The 21,734-nt window shown below is 33.2% G+C and overlaps 2 protein-coding genes across 2 annotated transcripts; both read left to right on the forward strand.

The window, feature by feature from the left end:
* Positions 1-6,667: 6,667 nt before the first annotated feature.
* Positions 6,668-11,822, forward strand: LOC131175338 (phenylacetaldehyde reductase). The gene is made up of 6 exons (XM_058139146.1): positions 6,668-7,052; positions 7,679-7,848; positions 8,936-9,127; positions 9,779-9,941; positions 10,446-10,632; positions 11,402-11,822. The coding sequence occupies exons 1-6, from the start codon at positions 6,932-6,934 to the stop codon at positions 11,544-11,546; spliced, it is 978 nt and encodes a 325-aa protein (XP_057995129.1). The 5' UTR covers positions 6,668-6,931; the 3' UTR covers positions 11,547-11,822.
* A 3,401-nt stretch (positions 11,823-15,223) lies between these two features.
* LOC131175474 (NAC transcription factor 32-like) lies at positions 15,224-16,310 on the forward strand. Its single transcript, XM_058139878.1, has 3 exons — positions 15,224-15,413; positions 15,563-15,846; positions 15,975-16,310. The coding sequence occupies exons 1-3, from the start codon at positions 15,224-15,226 to the stop codon at positions 16,308-16,310; spliced, it is 810 nt and encodes a 269-aa protein (XP_057995861.1).
* The last annotated feature ends 5,424 nt before the right edge of the window (positions 16,311-21,734 follow it).

The following is a 21,734-nucleotide window of genomic DNA, read 5'->3' on the forward strand; positions in this document are numbered from 1 at the left end:
CTATTGCTACACCAGGGCAGAATGTGTGTTCCTAATGATGTTGATTTGAGGCAGATCATTTTGAAGGAAGCACATGAGTCTCCTTTTGCCATGCACCCTGGTGGTACAAAAATGTATAGAGGGCTAAAGGAGCATTACTGGTGGATGGGTTTAAAAAGAGACGTGGCAGAGTTTGTATCCAAATGCCTGACTTGTCAGCAAGTAAAGGCAGAGCATCAAGTACCAACTGGGTTGTTACATCCACTACCAGTGCCAGAATGGAAATGGAAGAGAATAACAATGGATTTTGTAATGGGACTTTCGAGGACACAGAAGAGTCATGATGCAGTGTGGGTCATTGTCGACAGACTGACTAAGTCTGCTCATTTTCTGCCAATCCGAATGGACTATAGTTTAGATAGATTGGCCAGGTTGTACATCGATGAGATTGTGAGACTTCATGGAGTGCCAGTATCCATTGTATCAGACAGAGATCCTAGGTTCACTTCTAGATTCTAGGGTAGTCTTTAGAGAGCCATAGGAACTAGATTGAACTTCAGTACTGCATTCCACCCACAGACAGATGGCCAGTCTGAGAGGGTAATTCAGATCTTGGAGGACATGCTACGGGCTTGTGTGATTAAGTTTGAGGGTAGTTGGGATACACATTTGCCTTTGATTGAGTTTGCTTACAACAACAGCTACCAATCAAGCATTGGGATGCCTCCATATGAAGCTTTGTATGGCATAATATGTAGAACCCCATTGTGTTGGGATGACGTGGGTGAAAGAAAGATGATTGGAAACTGAGGAGAAGATCAGGGTGATCAAAGATCGACTTAAAGCTGCATCAGACCGTCAGAAGTCCTATATTGATTTGAAAAGAAAGGATATTGAGTATGCAGTGGGTGAGAAAGTTTTCCTCAAGGTTTCTCCTTGGAAGAGGATTATGAGATTCGATAGAAAGGGGAAACTAAGTCCTCGTTTTATCGGGCCATATGAGGTATTGGAAAGAGTGGGTCCTTTGGCTTATCGTTTGGCACTACCTCCAGAGTTGGAGAAGATACATAACGTCTTCCATGTGTCTATGTTGAGGAGGTATCGATCAGACCCATCTCATGTACTACCAGTAGAAGAAATTGAAGTGAATCCAAACCTCACATATGAAGAAGAACCCTTAGAGATTCTGGCTTATGAGGTGAAGCAGCTACGGAACAAGCAGATACCATTGGTAAAAGTGCTGTGGAACCATCATTCGGGCCAGGAGGCTACTTGGGAAAGAGAGGAGGACATGAGGAGACAATACCCACAGTTGTTCTGAGATTGATACCAGGTAAAATTTCGAGACGAAATTTATTTTAAGGGGGGAAGAATTGTAACACCCCCGTTTGCATAGCCTCTTAGATTTCACTGTTCCGGTGACCGGTGTCGGTCCGGACAATTAAGGGGATTAGAACCACACTTAAGACAACTAGAGAAACCATAAACACAAATAATTAGTAATGTTCAACTAGTTAAGTATAAATAAGAAAAACAGAACATAAGAAGTTAAACGAGCCGAGAGTCACAGCGATGGGTGACCTCCGCGGGAACGACTGCGAAGTCGTCTTAAACTCAAATTTCGAACCGTAAAATGTGACGCTGTGGTCCTTAGGACCCTTATGAGCACAGTGGAAAAGAGAAAATCACGAAAAAGAACTGTTAAGTCAGTCAAATAATTAGGTCAGGGAGCCGGAAGAAATATGGAATTATTTGCAAACCGGGATGAACCGACGAGGGGCAATTTGGTCAATTGACCCCGAGAGCTGACTCCTGACCTAACTGTCAAATAAAATCGGAGAAAAGAAAATTTCGGGATCAAGAATTAAATTAAAGAACTAATAGAAAAAAAAAGAGAAAAATAAAAAAGTAAAAAGGTGATGACATCATGCATGACCTCATGCATGATGCCATAAAAAAATTAATTAATTGAATTATTAAATTAGATTTTTATGGTCTTCCATAAGCCAAAATTTATAAAAGAAAAAAAAAATTAGAAAGCTCTTATTCTTCCCGTAGCTCCCTTTCTCTCTTTCTCCCAAAGCTCTCTCACCCTTAAAACCTCCATGAAAGCTCATCTTTGAGCTTGAAAAACCAAAAATCTCACCATAGAAAATTACTCTACCATGGTTAAAGCTTGTTTTGGCAACTAGAAGAGGTGATTGAAGAATAAAGAAAGAAGAAAGGAAGGGGTTTGAAGGGAAAGAAAATTCTGCACTAAGGTTAGTAAACTAAATTTGATTTTCTAGTTGAATTAGTTGTGTTTATAGCTTAATTTACTTAGAAATAAACTTAAAATGAAAAGAAATTAATTATTGGAGGACTAGATGGAAATTTTGGCAACTAGGGTTTGTGATGAAAAGCATGTGTTTGGATTGAATTTATTATGTTAGGCAAGCTTATGTGAATGTGGTAATGAGATTGAAATGTTTAGATTTGGTTAAATGCAAAGAAATTGTGAACTAGGGTTTTGGGACTTAGGGTTTATGAACCAAAAATGCAAGAAATGAGTAAATGGCATGTTTGACCTATTGTGAAGTGAAAAATAGTCAATTGTGACCAAATGAGTTGTGTTTGAATTGTTGGAAGTGAAGCCAAATTCGAAGGGTGAATGGTCATGCTGCTAGCAGCATGACCAAGTCAAATTTGAAGGACTAAAACGGAAATTTTACAAATCCAATTGATATGACACCAATTGGGGATGAAAATAGACATAAAATGACACAATTTTCATTTAGGAACCATGCCCAAAAACTGACCAAAATCTAGTGAACCAATTGACCAAAGTTGAATAAGAGCAGGCTGTCACTGTACAAACTGACCAAATGAACAGTGTTTGTTCATTTGGTCATAACTCGAGCTAGGCAGGTCAAAATGACCTGAAATTTTACCAGTGGTTATATGAGATATAGACCTAAAATTTTCATGAAGAACACAAGCCAAATTCTGCCAGAAACTAAGTCATTTGGCCACCCCAAGTTGGTGACTCAAATCTGCCAGCACCAAATTTACCCAGAAAATCTGGGTTGTTTTCAATCCGGCAGCCCTAGTTCAAATGGCCATAACTTGAGCTACAAAACTCTAATTGAGGTGATCCAAAAATGAGAATAAACTTAAGACAATAAGGAATATTTCCAACAGTAGATTGACCAATGGAACAGTGCAACTTAGAGCATCAAAACTGAAAATTTGACAATTTGGCCAAAAGGACTTAAGCTTTGAGAAAATGACCAAAACCAACAAATTTAATGACCAAAATGTGGTATGTGGGTGAAGTTGGAGTTCCCATACCTATTAAGCCTTAAAAAGTCAACAATTTGACTTGAATAGTGTAGTGAATAGTAACCCAAAACACAAAAACTTCGAGAACGTCGAATTTAACGCAATAGAGCTAGTAAAAATGAAGTTAAATTTATTTTTGGAGTTATGCTAAGTTATGGTACTAAAACACTGTGAAACTGTGTGTTTCAGCTTAAAAAGACTTGGAAACTCAAAGATACTGAGTCAAGGCCTAGAGGCGACTCACGTCAGGTTTGTGCACAATAATAATTGTTTAAATATTTTAATCTCAAAAATTTGACTTCTTTGATTAATTATGTACTGTGTTGCCATTTTATAATCGTAAATGTGACTTTGGAAATTGATCAGATTTCTCATAAATTGTTTGAATAAATTATTTTAAATTGATTTTATATTCACACTTAGCATGATAGTATCACATTATTTCTCCTCCATTTATGGGGTTGAGATCGTTTATTTTCCTCCCTCTCTGGCTTGCCAGTTGAGGTTGAGATCGGATGAGTACTCATTAGCTAGCTAGCCACCTCCCTCATTGATTTCGATTAATGGGGTTGTAGATTGCTTTGTCGTGGTGTACAACACGGCATTGATCAAAAATTTTGTGTCATGGCTTAAGTTGTGTATGACTTTGGCAACACTGTGTTTATGAAATTGTTTGACTAAATTGTGTTATTATGAGCATTGTTAATTTGAGAAATATTTAAATTGTGTTTCACCAATGAATGATTTATGTATTGCATTTTAAATTTTTATTGTGCACCACTGAGTATTTTATACTCAGCGATAGCTTATTTTGCTGTCGCAGATAAGAGCAAGGAGAAAGCAGCAGAGTAAGCTGCTATTAAATCGAGGACTACTCTGATCATTTTGTACGGGTATTATTTTATACCCTTGTAGATAATTTTAATGTAAATATATAAATGTTGTACGTATCAATGTAGTCGAGCAGTTGTAAATAAATTGTAATAATATTATTTTCGATTCTCTTCTATAAATTTAATATTTGTACATATGAATTTTCTGCTTTATGCTTTGTGAATGGAGATATTAAATATTTTGAGATGAGAAATCTTGATTTGTATTGTGAAATTATTTTGAAGTGTATTGAATTGAGATGATTGAGTTATTGAAGGTTGGGAGTTGTGAAATATTTTTGGAAGTGTTTTTTTTAGGTATTTAAAGAACAGTTTTCTCCAGTTTCAAATGGAACTCTGTCAAAATTTTTATAAAATTTATGACAAAATTTAAATGGACAAAATTTTTTACTAATCTTTAAGCTTTGAATAAATGGTTTTTAATTCTCACTAAAATGCTCACCACTTCCAAAATGTAAGAAAATCGTTTTAAAATCTCTTGTAGGGTACTTAATGAGTTATCGGTAGGTGAAGTTCGGTAGTTCATTAAGTATTCTACGGGATCATGTTATGCCTTACGGAGGGGTAAGATGTGACAGGACAGCCTTCTTCCTCCGCCCAGCCGCCACAGTGACTGCTATCAAGTCTGTGAGTAAAATATTAATTTTAATTGTAATTTCGATATTATTATATATGTAATGCATGCCCATGCATCACTTATATGTATATATCTATATAGTTAAACCCTAGGCACGTTTTATGTTGTATTCACAACTGTTAAAGTGCCATGGATATTGTTGTGGTAATTTAGAGCAGTGTGCATGCGTTGGCGTGCGTGTGATGTGGTGTTGGCTATGGATAGGACGGGTAGACACGGCTTGAGATCTTCGCTGGGACCCGGTCCTTCGGGGTAGACACGGCTTGAGTTCTTCGCTAGGACCCCAATTTGGTTTATTAAGCGAAAGTCCGGGTTGAGTTCTTCGCTGATACAGGTTGGATTTAAGAGAGCTGATCAACTCTCATATATTTATGATTTGATATTACTGGGTGTGTGAGTGCTCCAAATTATTTTTTTGTTGTTATGATGTGAAACTATTGCTGATGTTGCATTTCACTCTATAGGGTGCATTAGCTTTAGATTATTATAGAAATTATGGTTAAAATTGATATTTTACTCTCTGAGTCGAACGCTCACTCCTGTTCAATATTTTTCCAGGCCACAGGAGGATATTTTTGAGGTAAACCTGCTTTTCAGGTCGTTTATTAATGTTTGTATAAACCTGTTAACTCTTAGAATTTCCGCATGTATTAGAAATATTTATTTGATTTGGGTCTGTAATATAATTATCATGTTGGACCTGTAAACGTTTTATTATATGCATGTTTGATAGACTGGATGAGGGAGCTGAGCTCTCATTTATTTTTATGACATTGAGTATGTGGAGGGTGAACTGAGCTCTCCAATTGATTATATATTGTGTTTACAGCTCGGGTGAGTCAAAAACTCTCCGTTGAAAGGTCCAATTTATGGCCGGACTTTGTCCGGTTGAATTCTTGAAATTGGACCCAAATGGGCCTTAGAGTTGAGTTAAGGAATAGTTAGGCTTACTACGAGCCTCGAGGGCTTTAGGCTAGCTCAGGTTCTAGTGCCGATTCGGCCCATAGATTTGGTTGTGATAAATTACAAGCTAAGTTTATAATTTATATAAATTTAAATTTCTTAATTCTATTTGTTTTTGTCCTTCAAATTTTTTTAAAATCTAGTTTTATCTGTAATAGATACTCTAAGAGTCGTACAATAATTAAAATAAAATATTTAGTAATAATAATTATAAAAGGCAAGTTATAGTAAATATTCATCAAGTGAGGTAGGTTATAGTTAAAAATAATTTAACTTGTATTTTAATTTTAAAAATTCAAGTATTTATTTTGAAAGAATTTTGAAAATAACAGTCAATTTTAATAAATTTGATTTGATTGTTTAGATTAATTTTTTATTTAAACTTAAATTTTATTTTATTAACAATTTTTAGTTGAGTTGATAAGTGAATTTTCTTAAAATTTAATTTTAAGGTTAAAAGTTATAAATTTAATTGTAAAATAGTTATCTCATCAATAATGAAAAATTAAATTTATATAAATAAAAATATATAATAAAATTTATTTTATTATATATTAATTTTTTTAGTAATTACATTACTATGTTATTATTTAGTTAATTTAAACTTAATTAAATTAAATTCTTAAAATTTTTTAATAATTTTATACTTAATAATATATATATATATATATATATATATATATATATATATATATATAATTCAATTGTTCATTGATTAGCAAATTCATTTAATTTTTTTTTATTTTTTTAATTAAATCGTATATGTGTAAAATTTTTTATAATTTATAAATACATGTACTTTTTTTAAAAATAATATTATTAAATAGCCCACACCAAAAAACGGCATATAAACTTGTCGTATTTGTCAATTTAGAATTTTTTTATCAGATGATAAAAGGAATGAATTGAAGGAATGCTTGTCATCAACTGCATCACCGGCTAAGTCATCGCTGTTGAAAAATTATTGCCTACGTCCCTGCACGCGAAAGCACAGCGTGATACGTCCCTGCACACGAAACCACAGCGTGATTATGAGGCACCGTTACCACTTTTGTAATGGCCAAAAATGGCTATAAAACGAGGATAGATATCGGGTGAACTGAGCAGCCAGAACGTGGAGGAAACAGAGACAACGAAAATGAGCAGTGGAGTAGGGAAGATCGTTTGCGTCACCGGGGCCTCCGGTTACATTGCTTCCTGGCTTGTGAAGCTCCTTCTCCTCCGTGGCTACACCGTCAAGGCCTCTATTCGTGATCCAAGTTCGTACTCATCTGTTTCTTCATCCGATTCCCTTTTCTTTTTTGCTTCTCATTTCTGTATATGTAGATGTACATAGCAATTGGATAATTTGTTTTATAACGATTAGATCATTTAATTTCGATTAGGTATTTGATTATGGATAAATAGCTGTACAAAATTCAGTTGGTAATCGTTTTCCACCGTTAGGCTCGAGGAAATGAATTAGTTTATCTGTTATTCAAAACCTTTTTAAGGAATCCAAGTATTATTTATGTTGTATTATAAAATAATACAGTGATTAAGTTTGAACAAGCTCAAGACCTTTCAGATTCTTGAACAAACAGCAACTGTAATTAGGAAGAAATATAGCACGTGATTGTTTTGTCAAATCTGCTGTGGATATAACATTTTCTTTTTAATTTCAATTTAAACTATAGTCCCCATAATAAGTTAAAAGTGTGCAAGCTCTGAAATGTAATACCTTCCACTGTACTTTAAGATATATTATAATATGATATTTACCCACAAGTTTGGTTGATAATGACAGGATGAGCCCGCCTATATTGCATCATAGGCTTTATCTAAACAGAGAAAAGATTGCCGGTTGAATGCTTTGTTAATTGCTTTCTGTTATTTTTCCCTGCAGATGATCCCAGAAAGACTGAACACTTACGCGCACTTGAAGGAGCTGAGGAGAGACTTCAGCTGTTTAAAGCAAACCTACTGGAAGAAGGTTCCTTTGATGCTGCTGTTGAAGGGTGTGAAGGTGTTTTCCATACTGCATCTCCTTTTTATCATGATGTTAAGGACCCACAGGTTAGTTTTATGTTCTTGCTCATATGAAAATGCATGTTGTTTCTTGTACATGCAATACATTACTTTTCATGAATGCTAGAAAGAAACTTAATGGTTTCCCACAATTATTTTCACATTTGTTTTCCTTACAAAAAGACAGGATTGGGCAGTTTTGTCAATGTCAAATGTATAGTTTGTAATTAGCACCTTTTGATATGATAATGAAAAGCTAACAGATATATACTGATATTCAAAGTGTGTTACTGCTCTGGTGAACTCTTGCAAAATCCATTTAGTGTTCTTGTTGATTTCTGAATTCTCAAATTCAACAGAAATCTATGATGGCCACCTGAGTTTAACATTCAATGATTTTTAGCAAATAATCTCAGTTATTGCTTTGCACCATATGGTTGAATTACCATCTTTTTATAAGCTGTTCAGCTTTTAAGGTGTTACACAAAGAGATTTGGTTGGGAATGCCCGACTTGCTTGTCCTCTTCTATTTTTTGAGAGATGATAAAATTCTCTTGAGCTTCTGATCACATTTTGACAACCATTGGAATAATGAGGATATGCAGTAGCTCACGACTACTGGAATATTGAGACTATGCAATGCCTTATATATTTTATGTCAAGTTTCACAGTGTTGAATAGGTATCTGATTCAAAATTTATCCATGATTGCATTATTAATTTAATTTATTAAAATGTTTGATTATGTAGTTGTTTTCTTCTGGGAACTTTTCCCTTCTTGTTAAAGCTGTTTGTTCTTAGGGTCAAGGATCTTAGATGTTAATGTTTGGGTTTTTTTTTACTTTTTTTTTTCCTGCCTTTTTGCCAAATTATGGTCTGCATTTCTATTTTAAGCTTCCTTCTATTCTTTGTTCACTGTTAAAAGTGAGTAGGTTTTGTAATTGACTATATTAAAGACGTCTTGCTTAACAAATTGGTGGCAATATTCCTAGTAGAACCATTGTGGTATCTCTCTACCAAGTGTTAAGAACGTCTGACATAAGACTTGTGCAACTTTATTTTTTATCTAACTGGATATCCATTTGTTTTATTTAATGTGTAAAACTTCTTCTCTAATGCTTATCTTCTCATCTCAGGCTGAATTAATTGATCCTGCATTGAAGGGAACACTTAATGTTCTTAACTCATGTGCAAAAGTCCCATCAGTCAAACGAGTTGTCTTGACGTCATCTATGGCTGCAGTTGCTTTCAATGGAAAACCTCGAGCTCCAGAGGTAGTAGTTGATGAAACTTGGTTTTCTGATCCAGATTTTTGCAAGGAATCTAAGGTAAGCACATTCTCTAAATCATCTACCAGAAAAGCCAATTGCTTGCATATTTAAATTTATGGTCACCAAATCTTGCTCATGACTATTGTCTAGTTTTATTCTTTATACTTCATCAAAATGATAACTAAACCATGTTTATCTCCTAGCATGGGCTGGCTTCATGAATGTTAGTCCACATATTGATATGTTTGGGGTCTAGGGTTGGCATAAAACATTAGTTCCAAAACATATCTATCACGAAAGGAATTCATGACATGCTACCCCGCCTTGAGAGAGAGAGAGAGAGAGAGGGTCTTCCTTCCTCTGACCCATATAGTCCTCCATGTTGCTTTGTGGTTTGGCTTTTAGAGTGCACTACATTTTTCTTTTTCTCCTTTGTTATATGATTGATGGTTCTACATTATCATTGTGGATTGAACCGGATCAAATATAGGCGAATGTTGAAATGAAGCTTTAATATTTTAAATCAGCATTTTACTTCAATACCAAAGTTGTATGCAATGGATGGTTTCTCTCTTTCTGGGCCATTAAATAATTTACTGTCCACTAGCTTCAGTGCTTAATTGATTGAATAACAATATTTGTACTTTGTTAATTCTCTAGTATAGGGTATTCCTCAATAATCATTTTCTTCTTTTATTTTTGCTTTAGCTTTGGTATGTAGTCTCAAAGACCTTGGCTGAGAATTCTGCATGGAAATTTGCAAAAGAGAAGGGCATAGACCTGGTTACTATAAATCCGGCAATGGTGATTGGTCCTCTCCTACAACCAACTCTTAATACAAGTGCTGCTGCAATTTTAAGCGTGGTAAAAGGTATATAGTTATGCTAGCAACTGTAAATTTGTTATCTTGTATATAAATTTGGCATTTATCTCTTCTTCTTTAATAGCCCTTCAGAAAGAACCAATGTATAAATTTGGCATTTATCTCTTCTTCTTTAATAGCCCTTTAGAAAGAACCAATATAGAGTTAATTGGGTTGGATAATCTTGGAGATAATCGACATAAAGGACGTGTATGTATATATTTGTGTTATTTTGTTAGTCTTCCAAACAACTGCTTCTTGATGCTGGCAGTTCTGTTACATCATGATACCAATATTAGTATCAGTCTGAATAGAGAAAATTAAATATTGGAAGCTATTCTATCACTAGAACAGAGCAATTAAGATATAATTATCATTTTCGGAAACATCTAGTCTTTAACTGATAATCTGCATATTGTCAAGAAATAATGCCGTTCATACTTATATGGTAATATAGTTTTCTTATTCCTGAAAGTGTGTGCATATTTTTCTCATCTCTTAACTAAATGATAGGAGCGAACACTTTCCCGAATGCAACTTTTGGATGGGTAAATGTTAAAGATGTTGCCAATGCACATATTCAAGCATTAGAGATTCCGTCAGCAAATGGACGATACTGTTTGGTTGAGAGAGTTGCACACTACTCAGAGGTAGTGAATATGTTGCGAGAGCTTTACCCAGATTTCCAACTTCCAGAAAAGTAAGTCTTTTTCTACTGTTATGTTTTCCTAATCAAGGGTATTTATATCAACTGATTATGTCCATGGCACTTGTCACTTGTTTTGTGTGGTTTTGATCAAGTTGCACATGTTACTTGGTAAACCATGCAGGAATTACCAAGGATAACGCTGTTACTACTCTCTAGCCATTCTTGTGTTGCTTTATGCATTATTCATGTGTCCTCTCATTCTTATGGTAGTTGATAAGCACATAGAGAACCATTATTTTTTTTAAGGAGATGAAAGAAGGAAAACTGAAAAAGTTCTCTAAGTTAATGCTAGCTTGCATTATATTATGAAAAATGCATTAAAGCTCCTAGAGAAGGTAAAGAAAGAGTGTGTGGACCGCGGATACACATTGGATTATAGGGGCTGAATGCCTTGCAGACCATCATGCCATGATGTGATAGAGGAGTTTCATGGTGTGGTGCAGTGTGCAATATGAAGGAATAAGCAAAGAGGGTAAAAAAAAGAGACCAGAATTAGAGTTTGCTGAATACTTATGAAAATGTGTACATTCAGTTTTCTTTTGAGAATTTCATCATATTGTCGCTGCTGCTGGTTGATATTTGTTGTGGTTATGTTATAATTTGGCACCTCCATTTATTTTGTAGCATTGTAACTATTTCTTAAATTTCATTGTCCAAAAAGCGCTTGAATGAAACATGACAATTGTATTCTCCTTTTTTCTTTTTTGTTGTAGTAGCTGTAGATTTTTAAATTAGTTTCCTTGCTGTGAAACCTTTGCAGGTGTGTGGACGATAAACCTTATGTGCCAACATATCAGGTGTCCAAGGAAAAAGCAAAAGGCCTGGGTATTGACTTCATACCCTTGGATGTGAGCTTAAAGGAAACAGTTGAGAGCTTAAAGGAGAAAGGATTTATCATATTTTGAGCATTTTCTTTTGTTGATAAATAAACATGGAACCTGGAACTTGTGTTGGCCTTGTGGTCTTGGTTTGGTGACTTTTGAAAGATGGTTTACATTTTGTAAGCTTGTATAAATGGAACTATTGTCTCTTTAGCTGCGTTGTTTTCAGATGATGAAACCTGAAATCTCAATATGAGGTTTTTATGCCGAATAGTAGTGGGTAATATGTAATGAGTGTTGTATGAATTTTGCTAAATCAAAGTGGGAAAGGAAATTGAGTCCTTTCAGTATAAACCCAAATATTCATCTGTGCTTTTGAATGCTGCCTTGTCATTCCATCATTAGCATTGCTAAAGTTGCACCAAATCGGTGTATTTAAGCTTCTTAAATAAGCAACTGCTCTGAAGAATGAAAGTTACCTTGTTTAGATTACATATATATTGAGAAAATAAAGGCAATTTGATCTCCAAATCCACATTCCTAAAGGTTAGTATAAAATTTAAAAAAATTCTTTTGAAAGTTTTGTTATTAAAATAAATTTATAACTATTAATTTATTATATCATATGATTTATTTACTATTGAAATAAATGTGTAATTTTTTTATTTATTATATCATATTTGTTAAAAAAATTAATATGCAAAAATTATTTTAAAAACATTTTAATGGTAGATGTTAAAAAATATATTTATCAATTGAAAAAGTACTTAATGACTTTTCTGAAATAAAAAAAATAACAAAACGAGGATCCTATCAGCTCATGAGCAGCACTGGTTTAGTTCAAATAAACCACTGTCTAACTGCAATTTTTTAAAGGTTATTTTTGTCAATTAATAAAAAATAACATTACAGTTTATAAATAATTTTAATTTTATAACCAATACAAAATATAATAAATAAATATTTTATTAATTATCTATAAGCTAGTAATTATATTTTTAAAAATTTATCAAACCCTTACATTCAATTATTTAAATAAATATGAGTTATTTATAAGCACTTAAATATCAAAGTCTTAAATTTTACATTATTTTTTTTATATATATTTTTCAGTTTTTATCTTTTAGTATACATTAAATTAAAAAATCGTTAGATTTAATGATCGTTAGATTAACTTCAATTAGAGAAAAAAAATCTTAATATTTCTTTACTTCAAATTTTAAAACCTCAAATTCATCCAAATTTTAAATGTCTCATATTAAAATTTTTTTCCCTTTTATACATATAATTTTTTTTTTCAATAAAAAAAAACATTATTATTGTTGGTTACAAGTGGATGAGGTTTAATGATTTGATTCTACCATTAATTGTAATCCAACTCAAACAAAGAAAATCAGATAATTTCCTAAAATTTCTAATATAATAAATATATTGAGATAAATATTAAGATAATAAACCTAGTTGGTTTAGATAACACTAGGTTTTGAAATTCTATCTCATCGGTTTTTATCATCTTTTTATTTTTTTTTTAATTTTATGGAAAATCTTGTTCATATATAAAATATTAAGAAAAAAAAATCAGAAAAAGGGTGAGAGAAAAAAGAATTCTAAAGCCTGTTACACTCGTAAGCGTCAATGTTTTCTCTGGAAAAAATTTCTCAGAAGAGTCCAAATATGGAGGCAACTCAGCTACAATACAGGACTCCTTTTACCGTCACTCATCTTCTCCTCCTTCTCCTTCTTCCACTTCATCAATTAGCGGACCTTCCAAACGACCAAGATTACAACCACCTCATGAAAACGTCGCTAAAGACAAGGAGTAACTAACGGAAAATATGCTTTATTGAAAATCTTGTTCATACATGGCAATAACATTCTGTACATTTGAATGTGCACTTATGAAGCTTGCTTTAGTGGACTTAATGACCATTAACAATATGGAGGACCCAAAATACTCACACGAATCAATCTTTTGCTTCAAAAATGTTTCTACCAACTCCTGTGTATCAAGAGGTGTATACCTGAAAATTCAAACAATCATCTCTTAAAACAGCACATGATATCAGAACAAATTTACAACTATTTTAGATGTGTAAGGAGCCTACTGTTATAATTACAGAATAAGTTTGGATAATGCTAGGCCAATACATGAGCCAGTAACATGTAAACTGAGAATGAAACAACAGAAAGAAAATAGTCTTTTAACGTGATTTAGGTAACTAAAGAAGCTGGATTTAGATTTTAGTTGAATAACTAACGATAGCTGCTAAACGGTACTCCGTTAAGATTAATGCAGGTTAAATCACACTACCAGCAATAAGTGTACCTATGGATACATAATATAGCCGACCCCAACTAGTTTGAGATAAGGCTCAGTTGTTGTTGATGTTTGGATACATAATATGCGAGTGACTATAGATGGAAACCAAGGCGGAACATGGAGACTTTAATAATCAACTTGTCAAACCAATGCAAGTTTTAAAACCCAACGGAATATAGACTAATATACCAGACCAACTGTAAGTTCTCGAGCCACTGTTTGGTTAATTTCAGTTGAACTTCCAACAATGTAGATTGATGTCCCTTTGAGAAGCTGCATAGCTCCAGCTGTCAAGGATTCCCAATGTCAGGCCATTTCAAATCCGTGTCCTGCTTCTTCAAGTTGATAACAAGCTGATCATCATCTATAAATCTGCATGAAGGAAGAACCTTGTTATCAAATCAAAGGTTTAGAAAAATATGAAAATTTCTAAATATATAGAAAATATAATCCATATGCACTTAGCATCACAAACCAGATTGTTTCAGCAGGCTTTACCTTCTCAAACAGATGACAGGTTTCCATAAGTGTGTTGAGAGGCCCTGAGCATTGTAGTCTGACAATTAAGGAGGTACCATCAGCATCCTCAGATATATATCTCTGAAACTCTGAAAATGTTGGCTTCCAAGTGGTAATCTCAATTCCACATCTGAAGATCCATCAAAAAACTGCATCACATTGTCCAATTAAATGATAGAAGAATTAAAAAAAGAAAAAAGTATTAACCAAATTCAAGAAACTTGTTGAATCCAGGGCATAAATGAAGGAAAAACCTTTATTTTCCATTTAATGGGAAAGATAGTGAGAAAGAATTGAAGAAGGCATCTATTCTTTTAAAAACAGATTCATAGTACGTCGTTGGCTTAGCTGCTCACGTTAATAATTATGAGCACCATCAATAATACTATTCTACACTAGGCAAACCAACAAATTATAGGAAAACAAACAAAGCGTAAACAAGTACGTTATCCAGAAAGCCAGATAGAGGATAATGGTGCTCAATTTGGGTATAGCTATTTGTCCGGGAAAAGGAAAAGAAATGAATTTTTAATATAATATAATGAGATAAATATTAAGATTCTAAACCTAGTTGGTTTAGATAATACTAGGTTTTGAAATTCTATCTCATCGGTTTTTATCATCTTTTTATTATTTTTAATTTCATTAAAAATCTTGTTCATATATAAAGAAATTCACAAAAAAAAAAAAAATAATAACAGAGAAGGAGGAAAAACAATTCTAAAGCCTCTTACGTTCCTAAGCCTCAATCTCCTCTGTAAAAAAACTCCTCGAAAGAGTCCAACTATGGAGGTAACTCAGCCACAATACTGGGCTCCTTCTACCGTCAGTCATCATCAACTGCCTTCCAAAACCCTCTCTGCTCCTGCTTCGCCTCCTTCTTCTTCTTCCACTTCCAAACGACCAAGATTACTACCACCTCATGAAAACGTCAACAACAACGCTCTTGATGTTGACTATTTTGATTTTTTTTCCTCCTGGGTATAGGTTTTGCCCTAAAGACGAAGAGCTCATTGTTTATTACTTGAGAAACAAGGTAAACAATCAGCCTTTACCTCGAAACAAGATCGTGGATGTTAACCTTTATAAATACAACCCCTGGGATCTTGCAGGTACTTTCATCTTAACAAAATCTCTTTATGAATGTATTTTTTTTCCCATGTTTGCGAATTTGTAAGTTATGTTTATATATTAACATAAGATCTTTGAAATTGTTGGGATACGAAAATTAACATTGTTGTTTGAATGATATGGTGAACAGAGGAGTACAGAAAATATGGGGAGAATGAATGGTACTTTTTTACACCAAGGGAAAAGAAGTATCAAAATGGAAGTAGACCAAAGCGGGCAGCTCGTAATGGATACTGGAAGGCAACTGGAGCTGATAGACCTGTCAAGCATGATGATGTTGTGGTTGGATATAGGAAGGCACTTGTTTTTTACAGTGGAGATCCTAAAAGTAGCACAAAAACTAACTGGATAATGCATGAATATAGGGTCAGTGATGCTCCCTCACGTATCAGAAGAAGTGCCGATGACAAGAAGGTATTGCTTTCTAGTTTTCTTACCTCTCTGCATTCTCATTAATATAAATTCTTGTTTCAGTTCATTAACGCTCAAACTTGAGACCTTATATAATTTTTAGAGTTAATTTTTTTTTTCTGTGGCCGCAGTTGGATGATTGGGTTTTATGTAGGATATACAAGAGAACTGAGAAATCCATCATAAGTGGACATACAAATGAGGAACCTGCACAGTTAGATGATGGAGATGTTGATGTGAATGTAGAACACGATGGTGATTCCCAAGGTTACACAAATACTGTTGCTGATTATGAGCAGCCTAATCCAATTTCAATTCCATTGCAGGAGTTTGAAGATATATTTTCTGATCTCCCTCCATTGGAAGACTTACCGAATTTCAAAAGCTATATATGTTCATCAGCAACCAATTCTAGAAGCGGATGGTTATTGTTCCTATGGGACATCAATGGTGGAACCTGCATTTGAAATCCATCCGATAGAGGACTTCACCACTAAATATCTGAATGAAAATGATTGTGGGTTGAAGTCAATACCATTACCAGAAGAGTGTGCTTTTTATTCAGATGATAGGAAAAGGTACATTCCTGACCAATTTTGTATGGTAAGTTTAGAAAATATTGTGTGCATCAACTCCCAAAACAACCTCTTGAATCAATCTTCCTCCAAATAGTTAACTAATTGATGCACTTAGCTATCATTATTGTTGTTTTCAAAGGTAAAGGAAGATTGGGGGATGTTAGGCATATGAGTTATTGTATTAGCTAACAGAACTGAACTGTACTAAGTTTAACTTCTTTGATGATTTTAATTTGATTTATCTTTCAATTATATTTGTAGTTAGCCATTAATGTTTGAAAATAGCTCTTATCTCTCTGATTGTTGTGCTTGGTATAGTCGTTTTAATTAATAAAATTATTAACTTGGGGGTAGAGCGGTCATTGTTCATTTTTTATATTTTCTTTTTAATTTACTCATTTTTTTCTTCTCACCACCCAAAACTCAACAGTAATATTCCAAGGCATTTTTGTTTTATTATTTTATTTTATTTTTTGAATTTATTTAGCTCATATTATCATTTAAATTTAAAATCTTATTCCAACAACAATATTTTAAAACTTTGTAACTTGGTATTATTATTATATATAACTAAATCAGGACATATTTTTATTGTTTTTAAAAATAGTAAAATGTCCCCTTTGCCCCTATCCTATCTCCCTATTTCCTTCAATGAAAATCTGAATTGGAGAGAGCCATTGATTGATTACAAGACACTATAACAAGTCTCACCACTCACTGAAATACAGCCATTGAATACAAGATAGTTCATCTCACCACAAATTAAAAAATCTCGATTTTCAAATTAAAAATATTAAGACTTATAACAAAACAAAAATTTCATTAGTTAAAGTTTAAAATTAATAAAAATTTACTTTAAAAAAAAAACTTATTAAGACTGATTAAAAATAGTTTTCATTAATTGAAGTTTAAAATTTACGTCATTTCTTAAAAAAATTATTTTAATATATAACAATTATTGAATTTAAAAAAAATGAAGTTTTTATTTTGTAATTAAACAAGTTTTCATTTTTCTTAAATTTAAGTTGACTTTATTTTATGAGAAAATAAATTTTAATTCTTACACTAACATTATATTAAAAAAATATTAAACTTATATCTAATTATTCTTACACTAACGTTTTTCAATTTCTTTATTTTTGGTGTCTTATTTTTTTAAAATTTTTTATTTTATTACCAAAATAAATACTTCCTTTTTAAATTTTGCAAGACACAACATGAATATTTTGACACTCTAAAGTTTTTTTTTTAATTAATTGAATATTTTGAACCATAATGAATATTTAATCCCTTTTAAATTTTTATTTAAATGTTTCATTTTATTAATTAAATTTTTATTTATTTATTTTAATATTTAAACCTCTTATATGTCCAGAAATAAATGATATTTTTAATAATTTTTTACTTTTTACTTTTATTTTAATTGTTTTTAATTTATTTAATTTGTATTTATTATTATTTTTTTCTTAAAATGGTTTTAAAATTATTTTATTATATGATAAAATGAATTTTACTTTGTACACCAACATTGAATATCATACTTTCATTTTATAATAAAGAAAATATAGCAATAACAAATTATTAATATATTTGAGCAGTATTTCTCATACTTTTTTTGTTATAAACACAACTTTAAAATGATAAGATTTCGATGAAAATTATTATTCTTTTTATAATAATAATAATTTTTATTATTATTTTAAAAAATAAAAAATATCTATTTAGAGTTTTTAGTAATTATAAATAATAAATAATTAAATTTGCTTTGCTTTTAAATTACAATGTAGTCTATAATATTTTTAATTTATTTTTTAATAATTAAAAAATATTTTAAAACTATGTGCATATGCATTATTGTTATACGCTAAAACTATTATTATAAGAATAATATTAGGCACATTTTTTAAAATGGATTAAAAAATTTACTGTAACACCCTTAATTTTTAAATAATTATTTTATATGTAAATATAAATATTTTAGTCTAACTCCTGGTGTTGTGAGCTTTGCGTAGGTACTTTCATTTCGTAGCAATTCAATCGTCGCCCGAATATATAATTTCGGGCTGAGCAGATAAGTTGCCAGAATTACTCTGAAATTGGGCCAAAGTTATAGGCTACCCCATAATTTTCAGATGCCCCGGATGCGTTCCAAACATCAAAATTGGCATAGGTAAACCTAAACTCTGAGTTTCTTCAATTTTATAGTGCTAAGTTTATAATAAAATTCCATAAAATATTCGTCAGTAGCTAAAAAATTATAATTCTTTTTGCATTAGCTCTATAATATTGCTAATGACCGCGGGATAAAATTTTAGAATTTTTAGAGCTATAATATTGAATTTTTAGATTATGTGAGATTTGCTTGAGTTGGAGGGCCCAGGAGGGGCCATGTGTTGTTGTTGAGATCATGTGTGGCTTTAGAAGTGTGATTTGAACTACTTTGCAGGTTGGGTAGGTCCTAGGTATAGGAAGAACTCTGCCGGATTTTCGGCACAACTTAGGGTGATTTGGTTCATTTTAAACTTGTATTAAGTCAATTATATTAAATAATTGTAATATAATTGTCAGGTGAGCCGGGACAGCCTTCGTCCTTTGTCCAGCCACCACATTGACCTCGGTTTACGTCTGTGAGTAAAATATTAATTTTAATTATAATTTCAATATTATTATATATTTAAGCATGCCCATGCATCACTTATAAATATATATTTATGTAGTTAAATACTAGACATATTTTATATTGCATCTTTATTTGATGAAATGTTATGGATGTTGTTTTATGGTAATTTGGAGTAGTGTGCGTGTGTTGTCGTGCATGTGGTATGTGATATCGGATATGGATAAGTCGGGGTAGGCACGGCTCAAGATGATCTCGCTGGCCCTCGCATTTGGACTATTAAGAGAAAGTCTAGCTTGAGATGTACTCGCTGGTAGAGATTGGATTAAGAGGGCTACATAAGGGATCAACTCCCATATATGTACTGTTTGAATATTATGTAGGTGTGTGAGTACTCCAAATTACCTTTTTATTGTTTACGATATGATTTGTATTAAAACTATGAAAGTGTTGCATTCCACTCTTTAAGATGCATTAGCTTTAGATAGCTATAGAAATTGTACTTAAAATAGGTATTTTACTTTCTTAGTCGAACGCTCACTCCTGTTCACCTATTTTTCCAGGATACAGGAAGTCCTTTATTGAGTTTAACCTGCTATCTTCTTCGCATGTCTACTATTAGCATTTAATTATATTTTGTACCTTTACTCTGTTCTAGAACTCCGCATGTATTATTATTATTAGTGATGTATTCATTTGGATATGTTATGTATGTATTAACCAGAATTGTAGGCATGATATATGAGTATGTATGGATGATTATTGGGTTGAATGAGGGAGCTGAGTTTCAATTTGAAATAGTATTGTTATGAGTATATGGAGGGTGAGCTGAACTCTCCAAATTGTTATATATATATTGTGCTTACAGGTCGGATGAGTCAAAAACTCCCCGTTGAATGTTCCATGTTATGGCCGGACTTTATCCGATTAATTTCTTGAAATTGAGTTCAACATGGGCTTTAGGATTGGGTTAAGAAATAGTTAGATTTTCTACGGGTTTCAGGGGCTTTAGGCTGGCATAAGTCCTTGTCACGACCCAACCTATGGGCCGGACCGGCACTAGGACCTGGGCCAGCCTAAAGCACCCGAGGCCCGTAGTAAGCCTTAACTATTCATTAACCCAACTCTAAGGCCCATTTGGGCCCAATTTCAAGAAAACAAGCGGGACAGTCCGGCCATAAAATGGACTTACCAGCGGGAGTTTTCGACTCACCCGACCTGTAAACACAATATATAGTCAATTGGGGAGCTCAGCTCACCCTCCACATACTCATCAACATAATAATAAATGGGAGCTCAGCTCCCTCATCCAATCCATCAAAACAGACATAGGATATTAAGTTTACAGGTCCAACATGATAATAATATTACAGACCAAATTCAAATAATTACTGCTAACACATGCGGAAATTCTAGGAGTAATTAAAATTACACAAATATTGATAAACAACCTGCGAGGTAGAAAAGCGAGTTAACCGAACAAAATATCCTCCGTGGCTGTAAAAATTTTTGAGCAGGAGTGGCGTTCGACTCGAGAGTAAAATATCAATTTTAACCATAATCTCTATAACTATCTAGCCCTAATCCAACCTGTGGAGTGAAATGCAACAGCAACAATATTTTCACATCATAACATCAAAAGGTAATTTGGAGCACTCACGCACCCTGTAGCATCAATCATAACATATGGGAGCTGATCCCTATCTGACTCTCTTAAATCCAACACAGTGCCAGTGAAGAACTCAAGCGGACTTTCGCTTAATAAACCAAATCGAGGGTCCCGAAGAACTCAAGCGTGACTACCCCTCGAAGGATCGGGTTCCCATGAAGAACTCAAGCGTGACTACCCGTCCTATCCATAGTCCACACCACATCACACGCACGCCAACGCACGCTGCTTGCTCCAAATTACCACAACAACATCATGGCACTTCAACAGTTATCAATGCAACATAAATCGTGCCTAGAGTTTAACTACATAAATATATGCATATAAGTGATGCATGGGCATGATGAACATATAATAATATCGAAATTACAATTAAAATTAATATTTTACTCACATACTTGACTACAATCCTTTGTGGCGGTGGGCGGAGGAAGAAGGCATCGCTCACGACAATTATATTACAATTATTTAATACAAATTTGACTCAATACAACAAAGAAAAAGACCAGTACGTCCTAAGTCGTGCCGAAAATCCAGCAAAGTCTCTCCTATACCTAGGACCTACCCAACCTGCAAAAGTGCTCAAAACACACTTCTATACTCACAATCAATATATCCACAGCTCAATCATAACACACAGCCCCTCCTGGGCCCATCAAATCAATCATCCATCACAGTATGTAATATTTCAATTTAGTCCTTATAATTGACCATTTTTGCAAAAAAAAACTGCTCAAATAAGCTCTAAAAATTATAAAACTCTGCCCCGTGGTCCTTAGAAATATTACTAAGCTATTGCAAAAAGAATCGTAATTTTCTAAGCTACCACGAATATTTTATGGATTTTTAATCCTATTTAAGCACTAGAAAATTACGAAAAAGCAAGGTTCGGGTTTACCTTTGCCGATTCCGACTTCGGGAACGCGCTCGGGATGCCTGACAATGGTGGGGTAGCCAAAGCCTCGATCCAATTCGGAGACTTTTCCGGTAGATGGTCTGTCTGGCCGGAAATTCACAGATCCGGACA

Source organism: Hevea brasiliensis, chromosome 17 (genome assembly GCF_030052815.1).
Source record: "Hevea brasiliensis isolate MT/VB/25A 57/8 chromosome 17, ASM3005281v1, whole genome shotgun sequence".
Taxonomy (NCBI): domain Eukaryota; kingdom Viridiplantae; phylum Streptophyta; class Magnoliopsida; order Malpighiales; family Euphorbiaceae; genus Hevea; species Hevea brasiliensis.